General features: G+C 40.7%; 1 protein-coding gene across 3 annotated transcripts in view; it reads left to right on the forward strand.

Moving 5' to 3' along the window:
- The window catches only part of ctnnd2a (catenin (cadherin-associated protein), delta 2a), a 302,677-nt gene that overhangs the window by 118,609 nt on the left and 158,227 nt on the right, over positions 1–25,841 (forward strand). For all 3 annotated transcript variants that reach the window (XM_053488242.1, XM_053488240.1, XM_053488241.1), the window contains exons 3-6: positions 6,911–6,945; positions 9,724–9,840; positions 16,122–16,270; positions 24,210–24,723. In XM_053488242.1, the coding sequence (XP_053344217.1) occupies positions 6,911–6,945; positions 9,724–9,840; positions 16,122–16,270; positions 24,210–24,723 (815 nt within the window). The remainder of the gene's footprint in view (positions 1–6,910; positions 6,946–9,723; positions 9,841–16,121; positions 16,271–24,209; positions 24,724–25,841) is intronic.

Below are 25,841 nucleotides of genomic sequence, written 5' to 3' on the forward strand. Positions count from 1 at the left end.
CAGATTTACTCGTCTGTGAGTCGTCCCACTGATTTTCCACAACATTAAATCTAACAATAAAGTCCTCTAAAAATACACAACCTGCTATTCCTTCATAAATTAACAACCGTAATCAATATTGTGTAAGCGAGAAAAGAAAAAAAACACGCTCCAGACTTTCTTATACAGAAATGATCCACTTTGTGATGGTGGCAGTAATTTCACTTCACACCACTCTAGCATGGAAATGTTTTTTAGTTTTTTTTTTTACTACTGCGGGGTCTACAGTGTGTTATCCATGTCCTGTTTATAGCAATGAAGGTGTGTGTTTTCGCACCATCTTTAGCTCGCTGCATGCTATTTTTATCACAGTGATGTTAAATTCCTGACTCAGAACGTGTTTCTCTGACAGCTGAGAATAACACTTTTATAACACAAAAAAATAAAATCTGAGACTTTAATATTTAATTCGAGTGCCTCAAACTGTGATTAATGTGGTGTAAAAATAATGTGGTGTGAAAGAACAACTCTTTCACAATCTGAGTCCTGGAATATGTCTGAAACTCCATAGATGTGATCCTCTGGTGATTCAGTACATTCAGGTGGTCAGCTGACTTCATTTTATTGCCCCATAACGTTACTGAGTCTAGACCTGAGTAACTGATCAACTCCAGATCATAACACTGTCTCCAGAGGCTTGTACAGTGGACACTATGCATGATGGGAGCATCGCTTCATGTCCTTCCCTTCTCACCCTGACACGCCCATCACTCTGGAATAGGCTCAGTCTGGACTTTTTTCATTGCTCGAAAGTCCAGTCTTTATTTTCCCAAGCAAACTAAAGCCTTTTTTCTAATGAGTCTCACTAACAAGGCTTTTTCTTATGGACACACAGCAGTTTGGTCGCAATCCTAAGTTCTTGAGGTGAAACTTTTGTCTTGTGAAACACATTGTCCCATAGGAAATTATGTAAATGCAGATAATCCGTTCCAGATACTTACAAATATTATCAATTACTAACATTATAATCATATTTTTGCATATACAATTAAAACATTTAGAAAAAAACATGTACATTAAATAAATTATGAAATAAATAGACATTAAACCTCACTTAACCTTCATTTATGATTCCATTTGGCACCTTTTGGTTAAAAAACCAAACTGAGAACGGTGCCCTTTTATTTTTGCTACCGTCCTTGATAAAAAAATATGTTATTACTTACTTAGGTATGATCAAATATTTTATTAGAATTAGTCTCAATTACTTTCTCTATTCTAATTACAGTGTATATATATTGACACAATATTAGTCTTAACCCTGACTGATTACCTAAAATTAGCGAAGTTTTCTTTCTCGCGGTGAAATCTCGACGCTAGCTGAGCCGTTCTGCCCTCATCTGAGTATTGACTTTCAGTCTTTTTTTTCTCTGATTATGACTTCACCTACATGACCTGACTCCTGCCTCCCACCATGTCATGTTATTAACATCACATTGACTTCATGCACTCGCCCATGTCTCAGGATCAAGCGCACAGACGGCGCTGCAGTTCACAGAGTACACACGCAAAATAAGCATCATGGCGTATCCATCCTGTGCGAACACAATCATTATGTGCCGTTCTTTCACATCACTTGTTTAATGTCGAGTATGTGCGCATTTGTTTCTCACAAGAACCCATCCATCGGCTCGGGTTTCATTACGGAGACGGCGGGGCCCTGCATTATTAAAGCCCAGAACGTCGCTTGTGTAAACAAGGCATCGAGGAAATCTATTTTGTAAAGAGTTTTATTTTTTTTCCTCCTCTGGAAGCAATGCAATTAAACAGGAAGAGGCGTCTGATTTCTGAGTGTGTTGGAAAAACATGAAGCCAGGTGTTTTTTGTTGTTGTGAATCAAGTGTTAAAAATGCATTAGATTATATTTTACCTAAATTAATATAATGTTGTAAAGGCTAAATAAAATTTAAATTTAGTTAAAACAATTTATAAACTAAATCCATTCAAATAAAAAAAAGAAAGTCTTTTTAAAATGCACATTTTTCAAAAAAGGCGCTTTTAAATCAGAGTAGAGTTCACACAGGACCAGCAGGGAGTGATGGCGATCATGTGATCTTGTAAAGTTTGAATAAATGTGCATAAATTATTCTCCAGAAAAAACTTCCTGTTTTCAAAACAAAAAATGGATCTATATTGGTATTGCTACACCAATTTTAGCCTTTATATAAACATTACTGCAAATTAAAATTCTTTAGTGTTCTTCGCATGTCTCAGCTTTTTGTTAGTAGACTGTCATCAGATCGAGGGTCAGCCATCATACAGCAACCAGGAACAGACAGGGTTAAGGGCCTTGATTAACACAATCGACCTGGTAGAACTGGGGTATAAAGTGCTGACCTACTGATTGACCAGTAACTCAGCCACCACCGCCCCACAAATACAGTGAAACCTCGAATTGCGAGTAACACGGTTTTTAAATTGACTTGGAAAACGAACAAATCTTGGTTTACGCATAATGTATCATGTATGCGTTTCTTTTTTTTTTATTTATATAAATTTAGTCCTGTCCAGTTCTTTTTCCCCGATTTTCTCCCCAATCTAGTCTCTTTTTTTCGACCTGCTCACTCACGCACCGTTGGGGGCGGCGTCACACACTCGGAGGCCAGCCCTATCCGCTCCCTCCTGCAGACGCCCCGAATGGCGTAGAGCCGTGCAATTAATGTGCGCTCGGCCAATTTAGCTCTCTCGAGGCCTCCGGCTGTGAGAGGTTAAAACATCACCCAGGAACCAAACCAGCGATCTCCGGATGATAGGGTGAGCACTTTACCACTGCGCCACTCGGAGGCCCTATGCGTTTCTTGTTTTGATGCCGAGTGTCATGTGATCAAAACTGAACCAACGGTTTTTCCTCTCTCTTGTGCTGTGGAATTGTGGGTAATCGTCTTAGACCCTGCTGGGTCTTGTGGGTAATCGTCTTAGACCCTGCTGAGTGCGCGCCTCTAACTGGTATAACCAACTTTTAAATTAATAAATATTAAATTACTTTTTTTACAGCAGTGTTTCTGTTAGTGTGTCGCTCAATTGAGGGTCTAAGAGAGATTTCTTGTTTATTTTTCCGATAAAAAAGTGTTTTCGGATTTAGATTCACACACACACACACACACACACAGCGCCTGCACGGAAAACCCTTATCTGTCGGGATTCATTTTTACTTGTTTTAAAGGTAAAGTGCAGGTTAATTTGTTTTATTTTTACTTAATATTTTGTGTTAATTATTTTTATGTATTTATTTTTTGGGCTGTGGAACGAATAACTTGAGTTTTAATTATTTCCTATGGGAAAATAACGAAAAATGCACATAGTCCAAGGTTCCAGTGTATACTTAATTGTGGCACGGTGAATAGTACTGTGACCTCGCACCACCTGGCTTGAGCGGTCGATTATTGCCTCTGAGTATGCATGTCCTTCCCTGTGGGTGGGTTTCCCCTGGGTATTCCAGTTTCCTCCCAGATACCAATTTCTCCGCTCCCTGCACTGCCTTCCTATAGCTGCCGCACCCATTTACCTCCTCTAATCGCACCGCACTACATTCGCTCCGATCCTCCAGCACTGCTCGGCTGGTCCCATCATCTCTCAGGGCTCGAGGAGGACGTTCATCCAGACTCTTTTCTGTTCTGGCACTGATGTGGTGGAATGAACTTCCTCTAGATGGCTGTACAGCCGAGTCTCTGGCAATCTTTAAACGATGACTATCTGTTTCTTGCTAACTCCCCTTTTGTAAGTCGCTCTGGATAAGAGCATCTGCTAAATGCCTAAATGTAAATGTAAATAGTCCAGTATTTATTTACAGTATTCATAATAAAACACATGACATTTTTTAATCCCTTTAATATTACCCATAATGCACCTGGCTTAAATTAATACTAGTGTCGCAGCATTAGTGTAGTGTGTGGCAGGTCTGCACAGACCAGTGTGTGTGTGTGTGTGTGTGTGTGTGTGTGTGAGTGCTGTATAACCTTTTATAATACTCATCAAGGTGCTCTTCCCTCTCTCACGCTTCTTCTTGACGTTTAATTCTGATCACGCCTCTGTCCGTCCTCTTAGTACTGACCTGAATATAAACTCGTTTGTCTGCCGTTTTTCACGTCTCGACCCCCCGGTCCTTGAGCGGTGCGCGCTGTAAATACAGGCTGTCAGCCCAATGTCATTTCCCCTCGTGTCTGGGCGCCGCGCACTCGTCTGGACGCCGGACGTTACGCTCAGCTGCAGGATGAAGAGCAGGAATAAATGACTCTGATTACCTGACAGTCAGGAGGAAATCAGAGGATGTGCGATTTGGAAGTTCCCGTAAGCGGTGTAGGTCGTTTTATCACCTCACACACACACACACACACACATTCACAGTGGATTTTCTCCACTCACAGGTGATAAATAGGTTTTTATAATGAAACACATGTTAGGACACCACAATCTAATCTGCTATTTGTCAAGCAGGTTAACTCGTGTGTGTGTGTGTGTGTGTGTGCATGTGTGTGTGTGTCTATGTGCGCACGCTACGACACTTTTCCCAAGGAACACGATAGAAAACATTGTAAAAAATAATCTTTAGGCTGTTTGTCTCTAAATGCAAAACATCAAAGAAACTCAAAGAAAAAACCTGATGTTGATCTTTAAAGACACATAAAGACGTGTCACTGTTTACTAATAAAAAAAAAAGTTGTAACAAATAGTTTTAGTATTGTTTTTACCTAGTATGTTTGAGACTTTCATATATAATAATAGAAATATGGTTTACATTAATATAGTTTGTAGATAAAGATAACTTTTTCAGAATATAATATTTATTTACAGCTTCTAGTGTTATATTACATCATATTACATCATACAACAGTTAGTTCTATCCGAGCATTCTGATTGGATGAGAGGCGTTATTCCACGAGTGATGATAATAGACAGTAACGGCACTGTGACGTGTAACCATATGTATGAGTGGGCGTGTCCCAGGTGTTGTCCAGTGGTTAATGACACTAACTGTGTGTCTCAGCGTGGGTGAGAGTAGGTCTGTACGCTCCAAAAACACTTTCAGTAAGAACACACATCTGATAACGTTGTGTCGTCTCAAACAACACGCCGACTCTGCACTAATCACTTTAAGTCCTTCTGAATCGCCTCTGAACCGTCCGCGTCATTCTGTTCACGGCTAACACTTAGCTACAAAGCTAACCAGCTTCTAACATCAGGCTGAATCCCAAATCCCTCTCTAACCCCTGATCAAGGGCACTACTTGGTGTGTGGAACAAGGGATTGTACACCCTACATAGTGCACTAGCTTTCCATTTAACACTATAATTACACTAAGTGTCAGTCGGCAGCTCGACCAGTCGCGGTTAGTTAGTTTTAAGGATTTCTGTGGGCGGAGCAAAATAACTGGTTAAATAAAGAAACAAATCATAATCTGTTGATAATAAATAGTGTTTGTAGAAGCATGATCTGATTTTGTTTTTAAATCATTATTATTGTTTTTTTTTTTTAGTTTTATCTGAACCCCAGGGCGTCGTTCTGATTCCCGTCCTGGATGACCCTGAAAATCCAATTCTCTAGGCTGTAGGTGTGCGTTAACCTGCGATTACACGCTGCACTATAAGCGCTGGATTGTGTGTGTGTGTGTGTGTGTGTGGTGGGTGTGTGAGAGCATATTGCTTCAGGGGAGATTACACCACCGTGCAGCAGCGTGTTTCCTGAGTGCTGTGTGTGTTTTACACCATGGTGTGTTACACGACAGCCGTAATGTCGAGGACGAAACTGCTCCTGTGTGCTCCGCTCGCCTCTGTTTGCTTCAGCGACATTGATTTCTCTATAAACCTTATCCTGCCTGTGTGTGTGTGTGTGTGTGTGTGTGTGTGGGTGTGTGTGTGGGTGGGTGTGTGTGTGTGTGTATGTGGGTGGGTGTGTGTATGTGCATCTGTGTGCATCTAGAGTCATCTGGCCCTTTATATACATATATATATATATTTATTTATACGGTATATATTTTATATATATATATATATATATATATATATATATATATATATGTGTCTATGTGTGTTTATGTATACATGTATGATATTTAACATGTTCAGCTTTATTATATGAGCCTATTGCAATCATCAGCAAAACAATGGTGTCCCCCAGGACTCCTCAGGGAAGCCTGAGCCTCCATCTGTGGCGGGTTTTATTAATATCTAAACTAAACACTAGAGTCAGAACCCAGGACACCGAAATGATGTGTGCAGAGATCAGGAGTGTGTGGGAAGGGCAAAAGTGCGGTGTACAGTAGGCAGCTATGTTTCTACGAACTATCCAAGACCAGATTGTTAATGAACGATGCCTTTTCCAGCATGATGGAAGAGTGAGATGAAGCAAGAGTGACAAATAAGTGGCTCAGGGAACAAAACATGGAAATTTGGGGTCCATGTCCAGGAAACCCCCCAGACTTTAATCCCAATTAGAACTTTGTGGTCGATCCTGAAGACATGGGTGGACAAACAAAACCCCACAAATAATCCAAGCATTAATTATGTAAGAATGGGCTGCGCCATCAGTCAGGGTGTGGCCCAGAGGTTGATTGACAGCTTGCCAGGGAGAATTGCAGAGGTCTTAAGAAAGGGGCACATATTGACTTTTTGCATAAACTTAATATAGTTGTCAATAAAAGTCTTTGACTCTTATGAAATGCTTGTAGTTATACAAAAAAGTTTTAAAAACACTGAAGCAGCAGACTTTGTGAAAATTAATATTTGTGTTAAAACTTCAAAGCTTTAAAAAAATTTTTAACATCAAAAATTTTCCATGATACAGTAAACCTTTTTCCAGGGGAGGTGCCAATACTTTTTGCTAAGTGCGTTGTTATTTCTGTACACTAACGTTTTTTTTTTTATTTCTGTTACAGTTCAACAGATGAACATCTTCACTGGGACACTGAAGGTAAATCTGTGCATCACTTTATTTATTTATTTATTTTTACTTAAGATGTAAAAAAAATCTGTTCATTTCAGAACCACGTTAACGTTCAATCGGCGACGGCGGCTTTAGTACGTCTAAATGATTTCTAACGTCTCCTCGTTGGCCGTGCGTCAGCCTGGTGGCGTGTGTGAGCCGAGCGGGGTCGAGCGCTGCGTGCGATTGATACGGTGACATTTCAGACGTCTGACAGGTGAACATTAACTCGTAGAAACGCAGGCAGTAAAATTTCTCACCGCGTGAAGCTTTCAAATGACTTTCAGCTGGAGTTAACGCTAGGAAACGTTCCTACGGGCGTGATTAAGAACAATTAAGAAGAATTATACCTGTTCGTGATATATTTCCGTCAAGACGTCTAGACTTTTACATAAAAGAGCTTTGAGCTTAGTTTGAAAGTGATGAAAGTACAGAACAGACTCGATCGCGAGCGGCGTCTTTCAATGGTTCCTGTTTCATCTTTTCATTTCTCTGGGTTTCAGCCCCACGATTGGTGCTGGGAGTTTCTCCAGCGGCGGCGTCCAGGGTTTGGGAATTAATCTTCTTTAGTGGAAAATAAATTTAATACAAACATATCAATGTTAAGAGCTTCATCAGGAGTTTAATAGTCTTATGTTGTAGCTTCTCTATGTTCTAACTATAAACTCCTTGTTTGTGTTTATATGTAAAGAGGATCGGGAGTACCTTTTTTATAATTTAAATATGAGAAGAAAAATCCCCTTTTTATTTTTTTCTTTAAAAACATTTTAAAATCACTTTTTATTGCTTTGTTCTGAAAAATCACGACCTTCAGATTTGTCTTTTTTCATGATGTCACAGACAGTGTCGCTACATTAATTTATTCAAAAAATAATTGTAATAACTAAATAGAAATGTAAACAAAAAAGATGGGAGACGCTCCTCTGTCTCAGGGCGGAGCTCTGGATCGCCATGTTAGATTTTTCTAAATTTACATCTCACCTGAAACACACGTGTGGGGAGTGGGTTAGTCAGTCAGTCAGTCAGTCAGTTAGTTAGTAGATTAATTAGTTGGTTAATTAGTTGGTTAGTCATTTTTTTGGACAATTCTATAACTCAGGTGTTGATCCTGAAGCTATGTTACTACTTTACAGTTATAGTTTGTTAAGTTCGCCGAGTTTAAGCACGCTGTCAGACTAATACTGCCAACTGGAGCAATGGATCCACTGCATATGCAAGCGATATTTCGCCATTATATCCTCGGTTTCGCCTGTTTACTGATTAAACATCAAAAAGAAAACAGATATAAAGCTAAATATACATATATACAGCTATAAAGACACAAATGTTCTCACGCAGTACTGTAAATGGCAAAAAGAAGTCAACACGTGTCTGTGACTGCTGATGTAAATTTGTTCAAATTTACATTTCGTCACGCGTGTCGTTGTAGAAATAGCGTTCATATTGGATGCTATTGTTAGTGGAACAGCTGAGGGTAATTACAGAATAATTGCATAATAATAATAATATTAATAATAATAATATTGTCAATGAAAAAAAAAACAGATAAGTGCCTTGTGCTGTGTTAGTCAGCTCAGATTAAGTGCAGAGCGGGCTTTGCTACGACGTGTGTTCAAGTCAAACCAGGACTGTACTGTACAGTACAGAATAACAGAACACAGTTCTGAGAGTAAAAACTCCTTTTATTTTTCTATAATCCTGTGATACAATAATGCACTTATCTCAGGATTTCTCTAGTTTCACAACATCTTTCCTTTAATGCCCCTTTGCTTTAATGAGGCCTGGTTGGCCTGGTTTGATCACCGAAGCGTTCTGTCTTACAGTAACAGAGAGTTATCGCCACATCCTCCAGTACGGTCCTGACCCCCAGAGCCTCCAAGCCATTTTCACATGTTTTTTTTTTTTTTTTTTAACTTTCTCTCCTGATGGTGTTCAAGCCCTAGTGAAACACTGGGACAAGTGCATTAGTGTAGCAGGAGATTATAGAGAGAAATAAAAGAGTTTTTATTCTTTTAATTACTGTGTTCTGTTATTCCGTACAATCAAAAGTCCCAGTTTGACTTGAACGCTTCTAGTAACATTAAAAATAGCTTTTTTTTAAAAATCAGGATAAAGTGCTAATTATCAGGAAGATCATAGTGTTATTTCAGGTAACCCAGCGCTGTGCGTAGGCACGACTCTCACCGAGCCGGGGCAACGAGTTTCATGTTATTATTATTATTCCACACAAGAGCGATTAGAAATAATTCTCTATCAACACTAAGCCACAGTTTTTCCTATCAACCGCAGACAATCAGAGATTACCTCGAAAGATTTTCATTGTGAAATCAAAACTTAACAAAAGGCCTAGACACGAAGCCTGATGAACTGAAAGTTAAAGATGGTTTAAGTTACATTGTAAAGTGTAAAGTTTACATCCATAACTTACATAATTATCGATTCAGACTGTACACACACATGCAAACACACTCACACACTCACACACACATGCTGGTGATCATGTGACCAGGGTGGTGTTCAGGCTCGGGTCGACTCACACAAATCTCATGTAAATCTCATGTAAATCTCGTGTAGATTCGTCGGCTTTCAACTGACAGAAGTCGAGTAAAGACGCTGCAGATTCACAGACACTGAAGCGTTTTGCTCCGACTGTTCTGCCTCAGCCTGAGCCTTTATGAGTCTGGTGAGCTCGGGGTCCTCATACTGTCGCCTCTCTCTCTCTCTCTCTCTCTCTCTCTCTCTCTCTCTCTCTCGTCTGCTGTGCAGATGGACAGAAAGCCATCGAGGATGAGCTGAACACCGGCCTGGAGCTCGTGGACTCGTGCATCAGATCCCTGCAGGAGTCCGGAATTCTCGACCATCAGGAATACAGCACGAGCGAACGTGAGTAAATATCACACGCTAAAGAGAACGGGTTCGTGTACCGGCATCCCGATGGCAGAATGCTTTTAACGTGTGTAAGGAAAACATTCCAAAGGAGCTGGATGAAAATACATATTTATCCATTAAACCCTTCAAGGCAAAAATTCCACTTCCTAAAGTATTTGGAAACCGTTATTACAGGGAGTCCCAGAATCTCCATACAAATTTGGACAAAATGTTTCTTTTGACTTTTTTTGTATATAAAGAAGCTTCTGAGGTCAAATATAAAAGCTCAGATGAATGGCTGCCAGTTATACTGTATCAGAAAACTTTAACTTAGTACAAATCAGTTTGAGCTAACTCACCAGCTAACCCACATGTTATAAAGTCAGCAGTGTTACTGTAGGTCACTTTGGAAACGGCCAAAACACAGTTCTTTTATTATTATTTTTTTTTTCATGTTATACAGAACATATACGTAATACACAAAATGTGTGTTTTAAAGAAGCTACATCTGAAGTTGAAGCTATGCAATGTGGAGGTGACTAATCTGGATTCGCTAAAAATATACTAATTTTTTAGCGTTATACTGTCTCGATTTAAAATGCAAATTATTCATATTTCCCTATGGGTATTAATGCTAAATTTGGTGTAGGCTTCTAAAAGCATATCACCTGTAAAAATGGTTGCTTGAATGTTTTTTTTTGGTAAAAACCTTAAAAAGCAAAAAATCTGTAGTGTCCGTAACCATGTCAAACTCATGTTGCAAAATCTTAACAGTTTTGCCTTTTAGAATAATACACTTTTCTGTTATGTCTTGCCGTGTAAAATTAAAAGTTGTTTCATCTGTATGGCAATTAAGATCGTTAAAAAATCTGAACTCAAAAAAAGTTACGGACACTACATAAAAGGGCATGAAATTGTATTTACAGTAGCAAACAATTTTCTTTTTATTTGATAAACATATAAATGGTAGGCATATTTACAAAAATCAAACATTAAGTTTTATGAAAAATGGTGTTATATAATCCTATCTGATAATTCACATTTTAGCACCGATACCATGTTATGACTGAAATGGGATGAGCCGGAGACTTGAAATGTTCCTATTTTAATGACATCATTACTGTAATGTAATGCTTCTTTTATCTGATTACTTTTCCCAACAAATGCTTTAAACTGGGCACCAAAACAAGGACATAAACTCACCTGCCACTTTATTAGGTACACCTGTTCCATTCCTTGTTAATGCAAATATTTAATCAGCCAATCGATGAAGATGAAGATAAAGATAAAGATGGTCTCACCAAAATGAAACAACAGAAGATTGGAAAAGCGTCACCTTTTACGACGAGTCTCGATTTTTGCAGTCGAAATTTGACATGAAAGCGCGGATCCATCCTGCTGTGTATCAGCAGTTCAGGCTGCTGGTGGGGGTGATGTCATGGTGTACGTGGACAGGACAGGTAGGAAAGCCCCTTTTGTCAGATTCGGCTTCAGGCACCAGGGAGGTCCATGATGTGATCTAAACCATCCACAAATAAGTATTCAGAACTGGAACGTGTTTCCAGGAACGGGGTCCAAACCTGAAATCCAGTCCTCCTGGCAGATTTGTAAATTGCACTCGGATGCACCACCTGTGATAATGACATATGAACTCCACTTATGGTTAATGGATGTAAGTGTGAATTATAATAGCGGGAACACTGGGGTGGTACCGCGGCCTAGTGGTGCAGAAATCTAGACTCCTTCGTCAAATAAAAAACAGAAAGTACTCCAATGCCATTTACAGCTTTCAATTTCGGCAGAGGTAAGTAGGGGGTTCTGTGCTATTACTCACAACGCTGTGAGCATGAAATGCGTATGCCATTTTCTGCCTGCAGAAAAGTCAAGAGGGAGTAATTAAATTATATTTAGAAAATTGCCTTGATTTGTGCTGCTTTTTTTTTTCTGCAGTTTGAGAGCCAATGTTCTGAAAATGGACGGGTGACAATAATAGCCGAGTCCTGAGGGTCCGGTAAAAGCATACGGTCCATTTTAGTTTAGAGTGTCTCTCTGCGCTTTTTGGCTTTTCCAAAACCCAAATTCACGCTCCTAATTCGAGAATCTGAACGCTGACAAGAGCTCAGAGTGCGTAATGTGTAGAAGGTAAAACGTGGAACGCTTCTCAGGGCAAGACATCACTGAGTTGGTTATATTCCCATGACAGCATGCAATGCACATAATTAAGTTTAAATCACTTGAGAACAGAACGAAAAAAACTTTTGGTGCTTTTAAAATAAATAAATCAGTTATTTTCAATAATCAGTCCTATGTTCATGTGGCTACATTAAGCCTACAGAGCCTCTCTGATTAGACATTAGGTTGTGTTTCGACTCTTTCAGAATGGCCTGTGTTAGAATGTCAGGATAGTAGATACCCGTGCTTATAAAACATTTATAACGGCAACTTATTCTGACCGCAGTCACTCGTCATAATGATAAATAAGTACTGCTTCGGGCAGTTTCAGTGCCAGGCTGCCAAGTGACATAAGACATAATGTTACTTACAGGATGGCATTAGAGCATCATAACTGACCTTCTGGCTCCGTGTTTATCAGCTATGTTCCAATTCTATATTAATAGTAATAATAATAATATTTTTAATAATGTGACATGAGAAGAATAGACCTATAGATGGATGGACAGAGAGGTTGATAGGAGAAATAGACAGACAGACAGACAGACAGGTGGATGGGCAGATGCTTGCATAACCCTTTAATCTAGTGAACTGTTTGTATGTTAAACAAACAAACAAAACATTATTAAAATACTTTCACTTTGCATCCCTGGGTAAGATATATAAATTTTTCACTTGTTTTTCATCATGAGTTTGTCTTTTAATGTTTTTATAAAAGAATTTTATTAACATTCTGAACATTCTTCAACTACAATTAATTCCTTAACAGCAATTAATTTTAAATTCCTTTTAAGCATCAAAATTGCTTAATTCTGCACTACATAAGTAAGTTATAAAACATTTCCAAGGCTGCAGACGATGCAAAGTAAAGAGTTTCAGTGATGGAGTAACGATTGAAAATACTCATCAGTCCACTTATTATTTTAGGGAACGGAAAATATTAGAATGAGGTGTCGGGTTCTACAAATGTGGGTGAAAAATGATCCCAGAATAAACAGAAGCGTTTAACAGAATACTCTAATGAGGGGGAAAGTTTCTTAAAGAGAATCGTTACTGGTGACCAGACACGGATTCATCACTCCGAGCCTGAGAGTAAACAGCAGAGTCTGGAACGGAAACATCCTCAATTGTCGACCGAAAAAAAAGTTTAAAAGTCGACCTTCAGCTGGAAAAATCATCAACGATTACTGTTTTTGGGGGATTTTTAAGGGCCAGAAGTATTGGAACATCATCAGGGAAAAAGGTTCAACAATCAACAGTGCTCGTTACAGTGAGACGCTTATTAAAGAGCTGAGGACTAAATTTCAGATTTAACACAGAGGACCGCTACCCGAGGGCGGTGTGATCTCACATGACGACGCACGCACGCACACTTCTGCCGACACTGTCAACCTCGTTTTGAGGTGTTAATGCGTCCTCCCTATAGTCCCGATCTCGCCTTATCAGACTTTCACCTGTTTGCTCCCCTGAAAGCAGCGCTACGAGGATGAAGATTCACTTCTGATGAAGAGTGAAGACAGTGGTGCATTGGTGGCTCAGCCTAAAACCTTTTTTTTAAATCAGGGAACATGAAATCAGATGGACAAAGTGTTTTGAAAAAAAAAAGGAAATTGTGTCGGAAAACGCTGTATTTGTCTTTCCTAAAAGTAAATTAAAAACTAATTCTACAGCCAGAGTGCGGAAAATTTTTGACTCACCCTTGTAGAAAGAGGAATGTTCCAAAAGAAGCATGAATCATTTTTTTTATAGAGTAAATATACGTTGTCTTGTGTGTGGGGCTGCTTGTGATTTTCTGCTCAGGGCAGAATGGCACTTAATAATTCATCTGTTAGAGGAAATCAAAATGAAAAAGCTGCTGCCTTTGTGCAGGCTTTTAACAGAGAGACGCTTTTGTAGCTTGAGTGACAAGCAGCCGAACGTCGCCCCTCGCACGTGTCTTAAGGCTTTATTCCCCCTCATATCTGCTGAAACGCATCAGTGGCTACGCTCGCCGAAGACTCGAGCGTTAGCATGAGGATTTTCTCAACATCAAGGCTAATCTGTCTCTGCTGTAAGAGTGTAAAGCAGCGCCATGGGTTTATCCAGCAATAAAACAAACATATTTGAAATAATTCCCCCATGAAATGTGTGAGTGAGTTGGCTGAGGAGACGCGCAGATCTTTCTCTTCACATGCACAAGATATTTATAGCAGCTCTTAACTCCTTATAGCGACATCGCTAATCTTTATTATAGTGTTTTGTCAAAGATCTTTCGGGTGACACTTGGTAGCCACAGCTTTGGGAAGAGAGAGACAGACGGACAGCATGACAGACAGACAGACAGACAGACAGACAGACAGACGGATAGATAGATAGATGGATAGATAGATAGATAGATAGATAGATAGATAGATGAAATCATGACAGACAGACAGATAGACAGATAGATAGATAGATAGATAGATAGATAGATAGATAGATAGATAGATAGATAGACAGACAGCATGGCAGACAGACAGACAGACAGACAGACAGATAGATAGATAGATAGATAGATAGATAGATAGATAGATAGATAGATAGATAGATAGACAGCATGGCAGACAGACAGACAGCATGGAAGACAGACAGACAGATAGACAGATAGATAGATAGATAGATAGATAGATAGATAGATAGATAGATAGATAGATAGATAAATAGATAGATAGATAGATAGATGAAATCATGAAAGATAGATAGATAGATAGATAGATAGATAGATAGATAGATAGACAGACAGCATGGCAGACAGACAGACAGACAGCATGGAAGACAGACAGACAGATCGATAGATAGATAGATAGATAGATAGATAGATAGATAGATAGATAGATAGATAGATAGATAGATAGATAGATAGAAAGATAACAACCCCCCTCCACCCCAACCAGACACAGAAACAAAGGGAAAAGCACACGGAGAACTCTGAGTTAAACACACTGTGTACCACAGAAGCAGCGCTCGTCATGCAGTAAACTGTGCCAAGCCCTGAGAGGGGGAACTCACGGCAATAAAAAGTCAAGCTTCTTTCAAGCTCTTTTTTTTTTGCTTGTTTACGTGTAAACTAGGAAGCGTGGTGTTAGGTCAGTGCACAGGTGAGCAGAGTTAAACAGCAAGCATTAAGCTGAGAACAGTGTGACATAACAACAAGGACTTAATGACATTAAACAGAGCGTAAGACATTGAAATACACAGTGAGACACCAGAGATTAACATGCAACAGGTGAACACAGTCAGGTAACAACAACGAACAAACCAGGAGCATCATGTTGGGAGCTGTTCCATGCTCTGGGACGAGGAACTCATGATGACACGAACCAGGAACATCATGCAAAACTCTGTACAGACCCGAGATCAGATTTATAATGATATCCGATCATACAGTTCTATCAACAAGACGACTTTGATAATGCTTAGGCAAGTCTGATATCCAGAGCTGAAAATCTCTTTCTGAATGAAACATTACAGAGGAACAATCAGATATCTGACGCACCAATCAGTGACACGTTCCGTTGTGTATTCTGATCAGACGCTAAACAAACAAAAAGCAGAAGAATAGAATGGTTGGATTTATCCATCCAGCCTTTTCAGATGACAGGAGAAGCAAAGGAATGAGCAACAGATCAGTCTGATTATCTCTCAGTGTGATGTATCTGGCTAATAATAAGAGGAAGAGATTAGCGTGATGGACGTCCAGCATCACACCACGCTGCCCTTTTATCCGACGGAGGGGAAAAATATCTTTCATTAGAAGGTTTCAGTTTGTCTGATTGAGCTCGATCGTTTGAACGTGCTGGAGTGAAAAGCTGAACACTAAAAGCTCCATCAGTCCTGACCACACGATGCTTGAAAAATTTAAGCTCTTGCGTGAAACACAGTTTTGTTTGCTTGTTTTTTTCTTCTTTTTTATACCTGCTTGCTTTTTAGACATCACCCAGGCTTTTTCATTCTCACTCCATCTCTCTTTCTCTCTCTGTGCTTTCCTCCTCCTCTCCTGATAAATTATGCATGCCGGTTCTGCCTGGCTGTGGCTTGCATCGCTGCCTTGCTGACTCTCTCTCTCTCTCTTCTCTCTCTTTCTCTCTCTCTGGTGGTGCACACAGGACCGAGTCTGCTCTCTCAGAGCTCGCTGCAGCTCGGCTCGAACTCCTCCGGATATCACAGCAACCAGACGGCGACTCAGAGCGACGCCCAGGCTTCGGCGTCTCCTCAGCTGCAGCAGCCCGGAGGAACCGTGCACAACTACAACCAGGTCGGTCCTTATTTCTTCCATGTTGCATCTTTATCTTGTCTCCTGTGCTGTCTCTCTCTCTCTCTCTCTCCTTCTCTCTCTCTCTCTGTGAGGCAGGAGTGGTAGCACGGCTGGGAATCACAGCTCAATAACCGACCGCTTCCTTCCAGATCAGATTTCCACTTTTTTTCTTCTTTTTTTTTTATACAACCGTGAAAATCTCTGAAGCCAAATTTAAAGCTGTGAACCTGTTATATGTTTTATTATTCTTATAATATTATAATTATTGGCACATTGTATAAGAGCTCAACATTTTCCATCCCAGACTGTGTGAAAGCTAATGAGAATCCTCCAAGCCAGATTATATAATTATACAGAGTGAAGATCATCAACGGCAGACCTGCGTTTAAAGAAACGTCCTGTTTTCTTTACATAATTAATCAGCGTGCGGAGGAACCAGCTTGCATTAAAGCACAAAGTGAGTTTGAGGTTCTAAGAGTTCTGACTGATAGGTTTTTTTTAGGCTCCAGCATCTCTTTCCAGCATTTACCACTCTCCTATTGGTGGATTTTAATTGACGATGAAATCAGACATCTCGGCTCACGACCGTATAAGGGGTCCAGATATGTTGCATTACGACATTTTCAGCTTTAAAACGATGAACGTTGCACGATTATTTCATTTTTCTGCTTATTCTTTATCAATTCAGATTAATTTTGAAAAGCAAAAACATTGTGAATGATGTGGATCTCCTTCAGCAGTTAACGAGTACTGAGTAGATGCAGGATATTTGTTAGTCCCTGATACAGGCCACACTACACATACATAAAGATGGATGGCATGATGACCGGGAAAAAAGAATAAATCCCATTGAGGCTTCGATTGAATAAATATTTTCTGTACATGTCAATCAGAATCTGTTTATTCATTCATTCATCTTCTATACCGCTTGTTCTGTATACAAGGTCACGGGGGGCCTGGAGCCTATCCCGGGAGACCATGAGCACAAGGTGGGGTTCACTTCATGAACAGGGTGCCAATTCATTGCAGAGCACGCACACACACACACACACACACACACACACACACACACACATTTACATTCTATACAAAATTAAATAATTCTTTTGATTGTGTAAAGCTGCTTTGCGACAATGACAATTGTTAAAAGCGCTATACAAATAAAATAAAATTTAACTGAATTTAAAAACAGACGATGAGAGAGTGATTATTATTCACTCCTTTGTTGTGCTTGGACGACTTTAGACTGCACGAATTCGGTGTGTGACGTGTGAAGCAGTCTTGTGCTCTCAGGACGTTTTCTCAACGTTTCCTTTGCCGTTCGCTTGGCCTGGTTTTGATCAGTTTTGTGTAGTTGCTCTGATGATTACCACCGTTATGAGCGAATGCCAGGTGCACCATCTCTCCAATATCCCTCATACCAGTATTCACAGATACAGAACACGCGTCTTCTTCTTATGATTAGTTTTAACCAGTGAGTGGCGAGAACGTTCTCACGTGACTTGTTGTTTTGGATCACGTGGATATTTCTCAGTTTGAACCAGAACTGAAAGAGAAAGAAAACCGATGGACTGTAGTTTATTACCTGGTCATTAGAGACACAAACTACAGGTTTAAAAACGATCCTAGTTTTACTTCCTTGTTTAGATTATTGCTTTTTGACCGATGCGAGTACCTCTATACTTTATATTTCAGATGTAACGCTTTCTAAACTGTGATGTTTTTATGGATGATGATCCTCCTCTCGCTACGTTTGGAGTCGTTTCATGACGCGGCTCCGAAGCTCTACTCTAAGCTAGTCGTATTTCTCAGCAACCGCAGCAGCTCCTTCTTGTTTTTTCCTTTGATTCACGGATGAAAAAAGAAACACTCATAGTGTGTATCTGCTCTTTTAGATGATGAAAACGAAACCTTGCATTTGGAAACAATAATCAAACAACTAATCATGTTGTTGTTGTTTTTTCCTCTCATTTTGAAAGAAATCTGACGTACACGGGTCATAAACCCAGCTTTAGATCTTCTCCTTCACATTTTGAACTTTTTCATGTTTCATGTTCCCTGGTTGGAGTTAATTGCGCTCCTGCTGATGAGCCTTTCATTACGAGGAACCCTGCAGCGGCCTCGAGTTCCTAAAGCTGCGTTTCCTCCCAAGCGATCGTCAGCGCCGCGTTCTCGCCGGAACCGTTCGCTAAAAACACACCGTTTTTTTTACCATTTTCACTTCGTCCGGACGTGTTTTCAGATAATCATCTCCATGTTTTTATGCCGAGTGTAAATGTGGGAGGCGGGTGAAGCTGACGTACACTTCTTCGTTCCCTCCCTCGTTCCCTCCCTCGTTCCCTCTCAGTGTGTGTGAATGAATACGCTGTGGCTCAGAGCAGAACTTTTAATGAAAGACTCTTTCAGAGTTTCTCTTTGTGTCCTTAGTGAGTGTGTGTGTGTGTGTGTGTGTGTGTGTGCGTGTGTGTGAAACAGAGAGAGACTGATATTGCCGTGTAAAGGAAGGCATTTATTTCCTGTGGCGTTTTAAATAGAGAGAGAGATTTTCAGTAAATAATAATAAAATATAAAAAATGGAGATGAAAGGAAAAGTTTACTTCGGGGAATTTTATTTTTCAGTCGCCTGATATTAATATTCCAGCCGTACTGTCTCTCTCTCTTATTTTACTGTCTGTCTCTCTCACCCGCTCTCTGTCTGTCTGTTCCTATGGCTGTTTATCTGTCTTCATATTCTGTCTCTCTGTCTGTCTGTTTTCTGTCTCTCCCTTAGCCTCTCTCTCCCTCTGTCTGTCTGCCTCTCTCTGTCTTTCTTTCTGAATCTCTGCCTGTCTGTCTCTGTCTTCTGACTTTCCCTCTCTCTGTCTGACCCTTTAACTCTCTGTCTGTCTCTGTTTCCTGTCTCTCTCTCTCTTTGTCTCTACTTCTGTCTGTCTGCCTTCCCCTCTGCCTGTCTTTCTGTCTGACCCTCTGAATCATTATCGGCCTGTCTCCGTCTTCTGTCTCCCCCTCTGTCTGTCTGTCAGACACTATGGCTCTCTTTCTGTCTATCTCAATCTTCTGTCTCCCAATCTCCTGTCCCTTCCTCTGTCTGTCTGTCTCTCAGTCCCGATGGCTTTCTATCTGTCTGTTTCTGTCTTCTGTTTCTGTCTTCTGTCTGTCCCTCTGTGTCTCTATCTATTTGTCTCTGTCCTTCTATCTGTCTGTCTGTCTCTCTGTCGTTTGTTTTTCTCTCTCTCTTTTTCCTTTTTATTTCTGTCTCTCATCCTGTTACAGGTCCTGTCTGTTCTTCTCCCTGTCTTTCGCTAATTAGCTTTGTCTCACTGATTTTCTCTCTGCAAAGAAAAAAATCTGACTGCTCTTTTAATAGACACATGAGAAGACTCCATCCTTTAGCAGGTGTGTGTGTGTGTGTGTGTGTGTGTGTGGTTCTTTTAATGTAACTGTATGGTACTGTAAATGTGTGTGTGCACGTGTGTGTGTGAAGTCTCAGGTCTCAGTGGTTTTTATGTAACCCCGTGCATCTTCTGCTCAGATATTTATAACACTGCAAACCTGCTGTTCTGTAAATAATTCATCCAGATGTGGAACCGCGAGTCGTTCCTGCGCGTCTCTGCTGCTGCTGCCGAGAAAAACGAGTGAATATGGAGAGGAGCAGAACCAGAGCTCGTCGTGTTGTTTATCATGTTTACAGGCAATGCAAAAAAAAATAATACAGGTCTTACAGAACAGTCACATGACGTTCACGTGCGAGATCAAGTCATGTGTTCCTAATGTCTGCACTTTCACACGTTTATCGCGTGATTTCACATGTTTACAGAGTTACAGTATAGAAACAGACACGTGAACTTTACGATTATAATCACATAATTTGTATCTTAAATTATTCTTTAATGGAAGGAAATCACCAGGCAGCCGGCGATACGATATCATCACGATACCCTGACGTCGGTTCCATCTGTATTGCGTTTCTGTTAGCGTCACGATTTTATACATTTAATATAATTTGTGTGTTTTTAGACCTCGCTACAGTTCAAAACAAAGTTAGAAGATAATTCGCTCCTAGCACACATGATGCTGCGCAACCTGTCAACGTCAGTTACAGTTTAGAACACGCCACCTGCAGGATTTTAGAGGAATTGCAACGTGTTATTATGTCAAATGCAAACAAACCATATACACTGTAATTTGTAAAAAAAAAAAAAAAAAAAAAAACAATTATAAACTTTTGAGACATGACTTGCTACACAAAAATATCGCCAGACCTAACCAAATAAATTTTTATTCCCATCTCTAATAATAACTTAAAAAAAATGTAACACAAAAAGCTTTGGGATATTCCTTCTTACGCGCGATCACATACTTCTTAGATGTCACGTGTTGCGTTTATTTGAGTTCACGTGACGTAAAATGCTTCGGTGAATATGTACAGTGTGTGTGTTTTTTTCCTGTAAGTGTTTGGGGAAATGTGTGTGTGTGTGTGTGTGTGTGTGTGTGTGGTTTTAATCTCCAAGGCATGCAAGAAATTATTTCAACAGAAATCTTTAAATAAACACTTTAAACTCGCAGATCTTGGCTTTATAAATAACATAATCCACTCAGAACCGGATTAATCTGGTTTCATGGCTTCTTCAGACGAATAAACGCAGAACCGATGGTTTACTCTAATCACCTGAAATCACTCGCAGTTAAAAAGAGAGAACCGTGTTTATCTGACATGATACGACTACAGCACACACACACACACACACACACACACACGTTAAAGTGCACAGGTGGATCTGTGGCAGACTGTGTGTGTGTGCGTGTGTGCGTGTGTGTGCAACGTCTGGTGCTTCCTATAAAAGTTCAGACCAAATGCCTCAAAATAACACGACTCAGTGTCTCTCCTTTTTTATGTAAACTGGGGGTTTAGGGTTCGATTTTCACCTACGGGGGGGGTTAGTTTGCATGTTGATTGGATTCCTCATGGTTCCCTGGTTTTCTCCAACAGTCCAAACTGCTGAAAATAGAAAAGGATATTTTTTCCCAAACTTTGAGCTTAGGTCAGGCTTCCCATCTTTTTCGATAAATCCCGCCTTCTGCGTTAGGGCTGGTTACAAGAATTCTGTCTAAGTTGTGATTGGTTAGATGTTTCATTATGTATCATATAAAGCCAGAGAGGCCGTGGATAAAAACAGTAACGAGAGAGGGGTCAGACCGCTCCGACTGAGGTATTTGGACGATGTTGCACATTTTTTTTTTCCAACTGAGTAATAATTCTTATTAATAGTGAAATATTCGGGTCACTTTTTCTATCTATTCTGCATGCATGCATTCATGTGAATGAGCGAGTGAGCACACAGTGAGTGTCTCTTCAGCAGCTTTGATGCAGAGCAAAATAAAAAAAAATATATATTTTTTTTTTCGAGTGTACGTGGTACCAAAAAAAAAAAAAAAAAATCGTGCCAACCTGCCTCATCATTGTGGCATCAAAGATGGGAATGGTAGAGACGTTTGAATTCCAATGACACACCAAGCAGGGATGTGTTGTAACACCTCTGTGGCACTTTCAAGGCGTGAACTAAAGATTGCACAACAACACCAAGAGTATTTGTAAGCATCACTATGCTGTACAAAAATGCTGTAAAATGTTCTACATGGGCTTTCAGTGAATTATATTTTTAGATATCTATCTATCTATCTATCTATCTATCTATCTATCTATCTATCTATCTGTCTGTCTGTCTGTCTGTCTGTCTGTCTGTCTGTCTGTCCATATACAGTGGGGCAAAAAAGTATTTAGTCAGCCACCAATTGTACAAGTTCTCCCACTTAAAAAGATGAGAGAGGCCTGTAAGATCTCACCCCGTGAGCACTGAGCTGTGAGCAAAAACCCCAGAACCACAAGAGGGGACCTAGTGAATGACCTGCAGAGAGCTGCGACCAAAGTAACAAAGGCTACCATCAGTAACACACTGCGCCGCCCGGGACTCCAATCCTGCAGGGCCAGACGTGTCCCCCTGCTTAAGCCAGTACATGTACAGGGCCGTCTGAAGTTTGTTAGAGAGCATTTGGATGATCCAGAAGCGGATCGGGAGAATGTCATATGGTCAGATGAAACCAAAATAGAACTTTGTGTGTGGAGGAGAAAGAATGCTGAGTTGCATCCAAAGAACACCAGACCTACTGTGAAGCATGGGGGTGGAAACATCATGCTTTGGGGCTGTATTTCTGCAAAGGGACCAGGACGACTGATCCATGTAAAGGAAAGAATGAATGGGGCCATGTATCGTGAGATTTTGAGTGAAAACCTCCTTCCATCAGCAAGGGCATTGAAGATGAAACGTGGCTGGGTCTTTCAGCATGACAATGATCCCAAACACACCGCCCGGGCAACGAAGGACATGGAGGAACGGGCCAAAATACCAGCAACAGTGTGTGAAAACCTTGTGAAGACTTACAGAAAACGTTTGACCTCCGTCATTGCCAACAAAGGGGATATAACAAAGTATTGAGATGAAATTTTGTTATTGACCAAATACTTATTTTCCACCATAATTTGCAAATAAAATCTTTAAAAATCCTTCAATGTTATTTTCTGGATTTCTTTTCTTATTTGGTCTCTCATCGTTGAGGTATACCTACTGTATGATGAAAATGACAGGCCTCGCTCATCTTTTTAAGTGGGAGAACTTGTACAATTGGTGGCTGAATAAATACATTTTTGCCCCAATGTATCGATATACAGTATCTGTCCGTTTATGTGTCTGTCTGTCTTTCTCTCTGTCTGTCTATCTATATATCAATAGATTTTAAAAGAGTTAGATTTAATTCAGACAATCCTAAAACAAACAAACAAACAAACAAACAAACAAACAAACAAACAAAGCCTCAATATTATTTTCCATGTATTTATTGTTCAGCTTTGTTTATCTGATGAAACTCTCAGAGTTTTCTGTAGGTGCTGCGACCGAGCGTTTCCCTCTGTGAAGGTTCCAGACAGAATAACAGATCCAAGCTGAACTTTTTTTTTCCCTCTGCAGTAATGAAATGTTTGTCTTTCTGAGAGCTCGCTGTTTCACGCTGCTCTAAATGTTGCTTTTGATTTGTAGTCGAGTTCTGGTGCTGCGTCTGTTCCCCGGTGCCTTCATGAAAGCGATGACCTCCTGCTGGATCTCTGCTTTATTGCAGTTTTAACCTTCCTGTTACATTGAAACAGATTCCATCTCTTTTCACTGTACAGAGTCATTTTAATATCGATCATCATCATCTGCGTTATGCGGCTTATAAACAGTGTTATACGGGAAGTTGCTCTCGCGCTACGTTAAAGCTTAAGCTACTGTAGTGTACTGTACTGTTCGTAGAATCGTGACTACATCAGGTGAAAAAAGAGCAGCTTACTGTGACTGTATTATTATTATTATTATTATTATTATTATTATTAATGCACAATTAATCAGAAGCTACATTTAATCATACTGCTTTTCGAGCAATAAATCGACTGAGTGTGTGCGTCAGATTATTAATATTTTTTTACGGCTTTATCATATTACGCCATTCGGTCACACCCGTCCTAGTAACTCATGCCCTCCAGCAGGTGAACGCTTTATTTTATATTTATAGAAAACCAAAGTACTTTAACGTGACTGAAAGTCAAAGTGACCTGAATAGAATCTCTGTTTTATGAAGCTTTTAACATTATTAAAGATGGTCGAGATCTGGTTAACAACCATCTCTTCCCAGATTTTGACCTAGTCTGGGTTTTTTTTTGTTTTGTTTTTTGTTTTTTAACTTCACTGCCCGCTGCAGATGAGATCTGTATATTTTCCATTGTGTGATATGTCATACTGCTGCTCTTTGTCTTATTGCATTGAAATTTGCTTTTAAAAATGATGATGTTGCTTTTCAAGAATGCAGAAAGCTCCTGTTTTGACCCAGACCCTCTTCCAACTCTTTGCAGGTGACATCCGGTCGCTCAGCTCAGCACCAGAGCCATGGCCCTGAACCCCAGCAGCCGTGTCCATCACCAGGAATCTACTACTCCAGCTCCACGTTGCCTGCTGCTCGTCTCAGCTCACCCCTGAGCTCCATGCAGGCCACCGGCACGGCCACCGGCTCGGCCACCAAGCTCCAGCGCCTGGGCTCGGCCTCGGACGCCCCGGCCTACGCCACCACTCAGCGCCTGCATTCCTCCTCCTCGTCCTCCTCGCCCAAGCCCTCTCCTGCAAGGCTTGCCAAGTCCTACAGCAGCAGCTCCCCTATTAACGCGGTGGGGGCTGGTGGCACGGCGTCGAGTTCACCCATCCGCCTGGCGTCGCCATCCAACAACGCCTCTCCGCTGCACCAGCAGCTCAGTGTGGGCAGCTACGCCACGCTCTCACCCACCAAGAGGCTGGTGCACTCTTCAGAGCAGTACAAGATTTCACACGAGCTGTACGCCACCGCTACGCTGCAGAGGCCTGGCAGTCTCGCCGGTGAGTGCCAACCGTGTTATGATCTGGTGGGCGGCGTGTCTGGAGTGTTTGTCTAGCTGTTTCCGAATTGGCATAGCTCTCTGAGCACCGTGGCTGCGTTTCAACACGCTGGCTTTTGTTTTTACATCAATGAACTAGAGGGAAGCCTTACTCGGTACAGTTTGCAGTAGATCAGAGTTGAATTGTGGCCCGTTAGAGGAAAAGAATTAACACCAGGGTGGTGTGACAAAGTGGAGTTACTGCCACCTCCTAAAAGTGAATTATTCTCCTATACCAGCATGTCATAAAGTGTTTTATCCTTCCTAAGGCTGGTTTATACTAAAGCGGCATCACACCCGAGGTTACTTTGTTGTACTGAATATCAGCAGTCGTAGTCGATGCTGGTGTAGGGATGAGGGTGCAGCCCGAGTACTGAGGATACCTCGCCGTGCCGATATTCAAGACGACAGCAAGACCTGGAGTGTGATATTTCACTGGAACAGTGTAACAGTTTCACAAACACCATTTATTATATTGAGGTTATGATTCGTTTCTTTATTTAACCAGTTATTTTGACGGAACTAACTAACCGTGATTGGTGGAGCTGGCGAGTGAAGGTTAGCGAGTGAGAGGGGTGTTAAATTCTTAGCGGTACCCTGTAGCTGAAAAGTCGGGAGAATAACCCATGGAGGTGGTGGACAGTCCTGAGAAACTCACCAGATCTACAGTACTTTATATTTCCACTTATTACACTTTAGAATATCAGCTCTGTTAACTTCCGGGTTCTGGGGTCGAATCCCAAATAGTGTTAAATGGAAAGCTAGTGCGCTATGTAGGGTGTACACTCCCTTGTTTCACACACAGAGTAGTTCCCTAGATCAGGTGTTAGAGAGGGATTTGGGATTCAGCCTTGTGTTAGAAGCTTGTTAGCTTTGTAGCTAAGCGTTAGCTGTGAACAGAACGACTTGGAAGTGATTAGTGCAGAGACGGCGTGTTGTTTAAGACGACACAACGTTATCAGGTGTGTGTTCGTACTGAAAGTGTTTTTGGAGCGTACAGACCTACTCTCACCCACGCTGAGACACACAGTTAGTGTCATTAACCACTGGACAACACCTGGGACACGCCCACTTAAACTT

Source organism: Clarias gariepinus, chromosome 26 (assembly GCF_024256425.1).
Source record: "Clarias gariepinus isolate MV-2021 ecotype Netherlands chromosome 26, CGAR_prim_01v2, whole genome shotgun sequence".
Lineage (NCBI taxonomy): Eukaryota > Metazoa > Chordata > Actinopteri > Siluriformes > Clariidae > Clarias > Clarias gariepinus.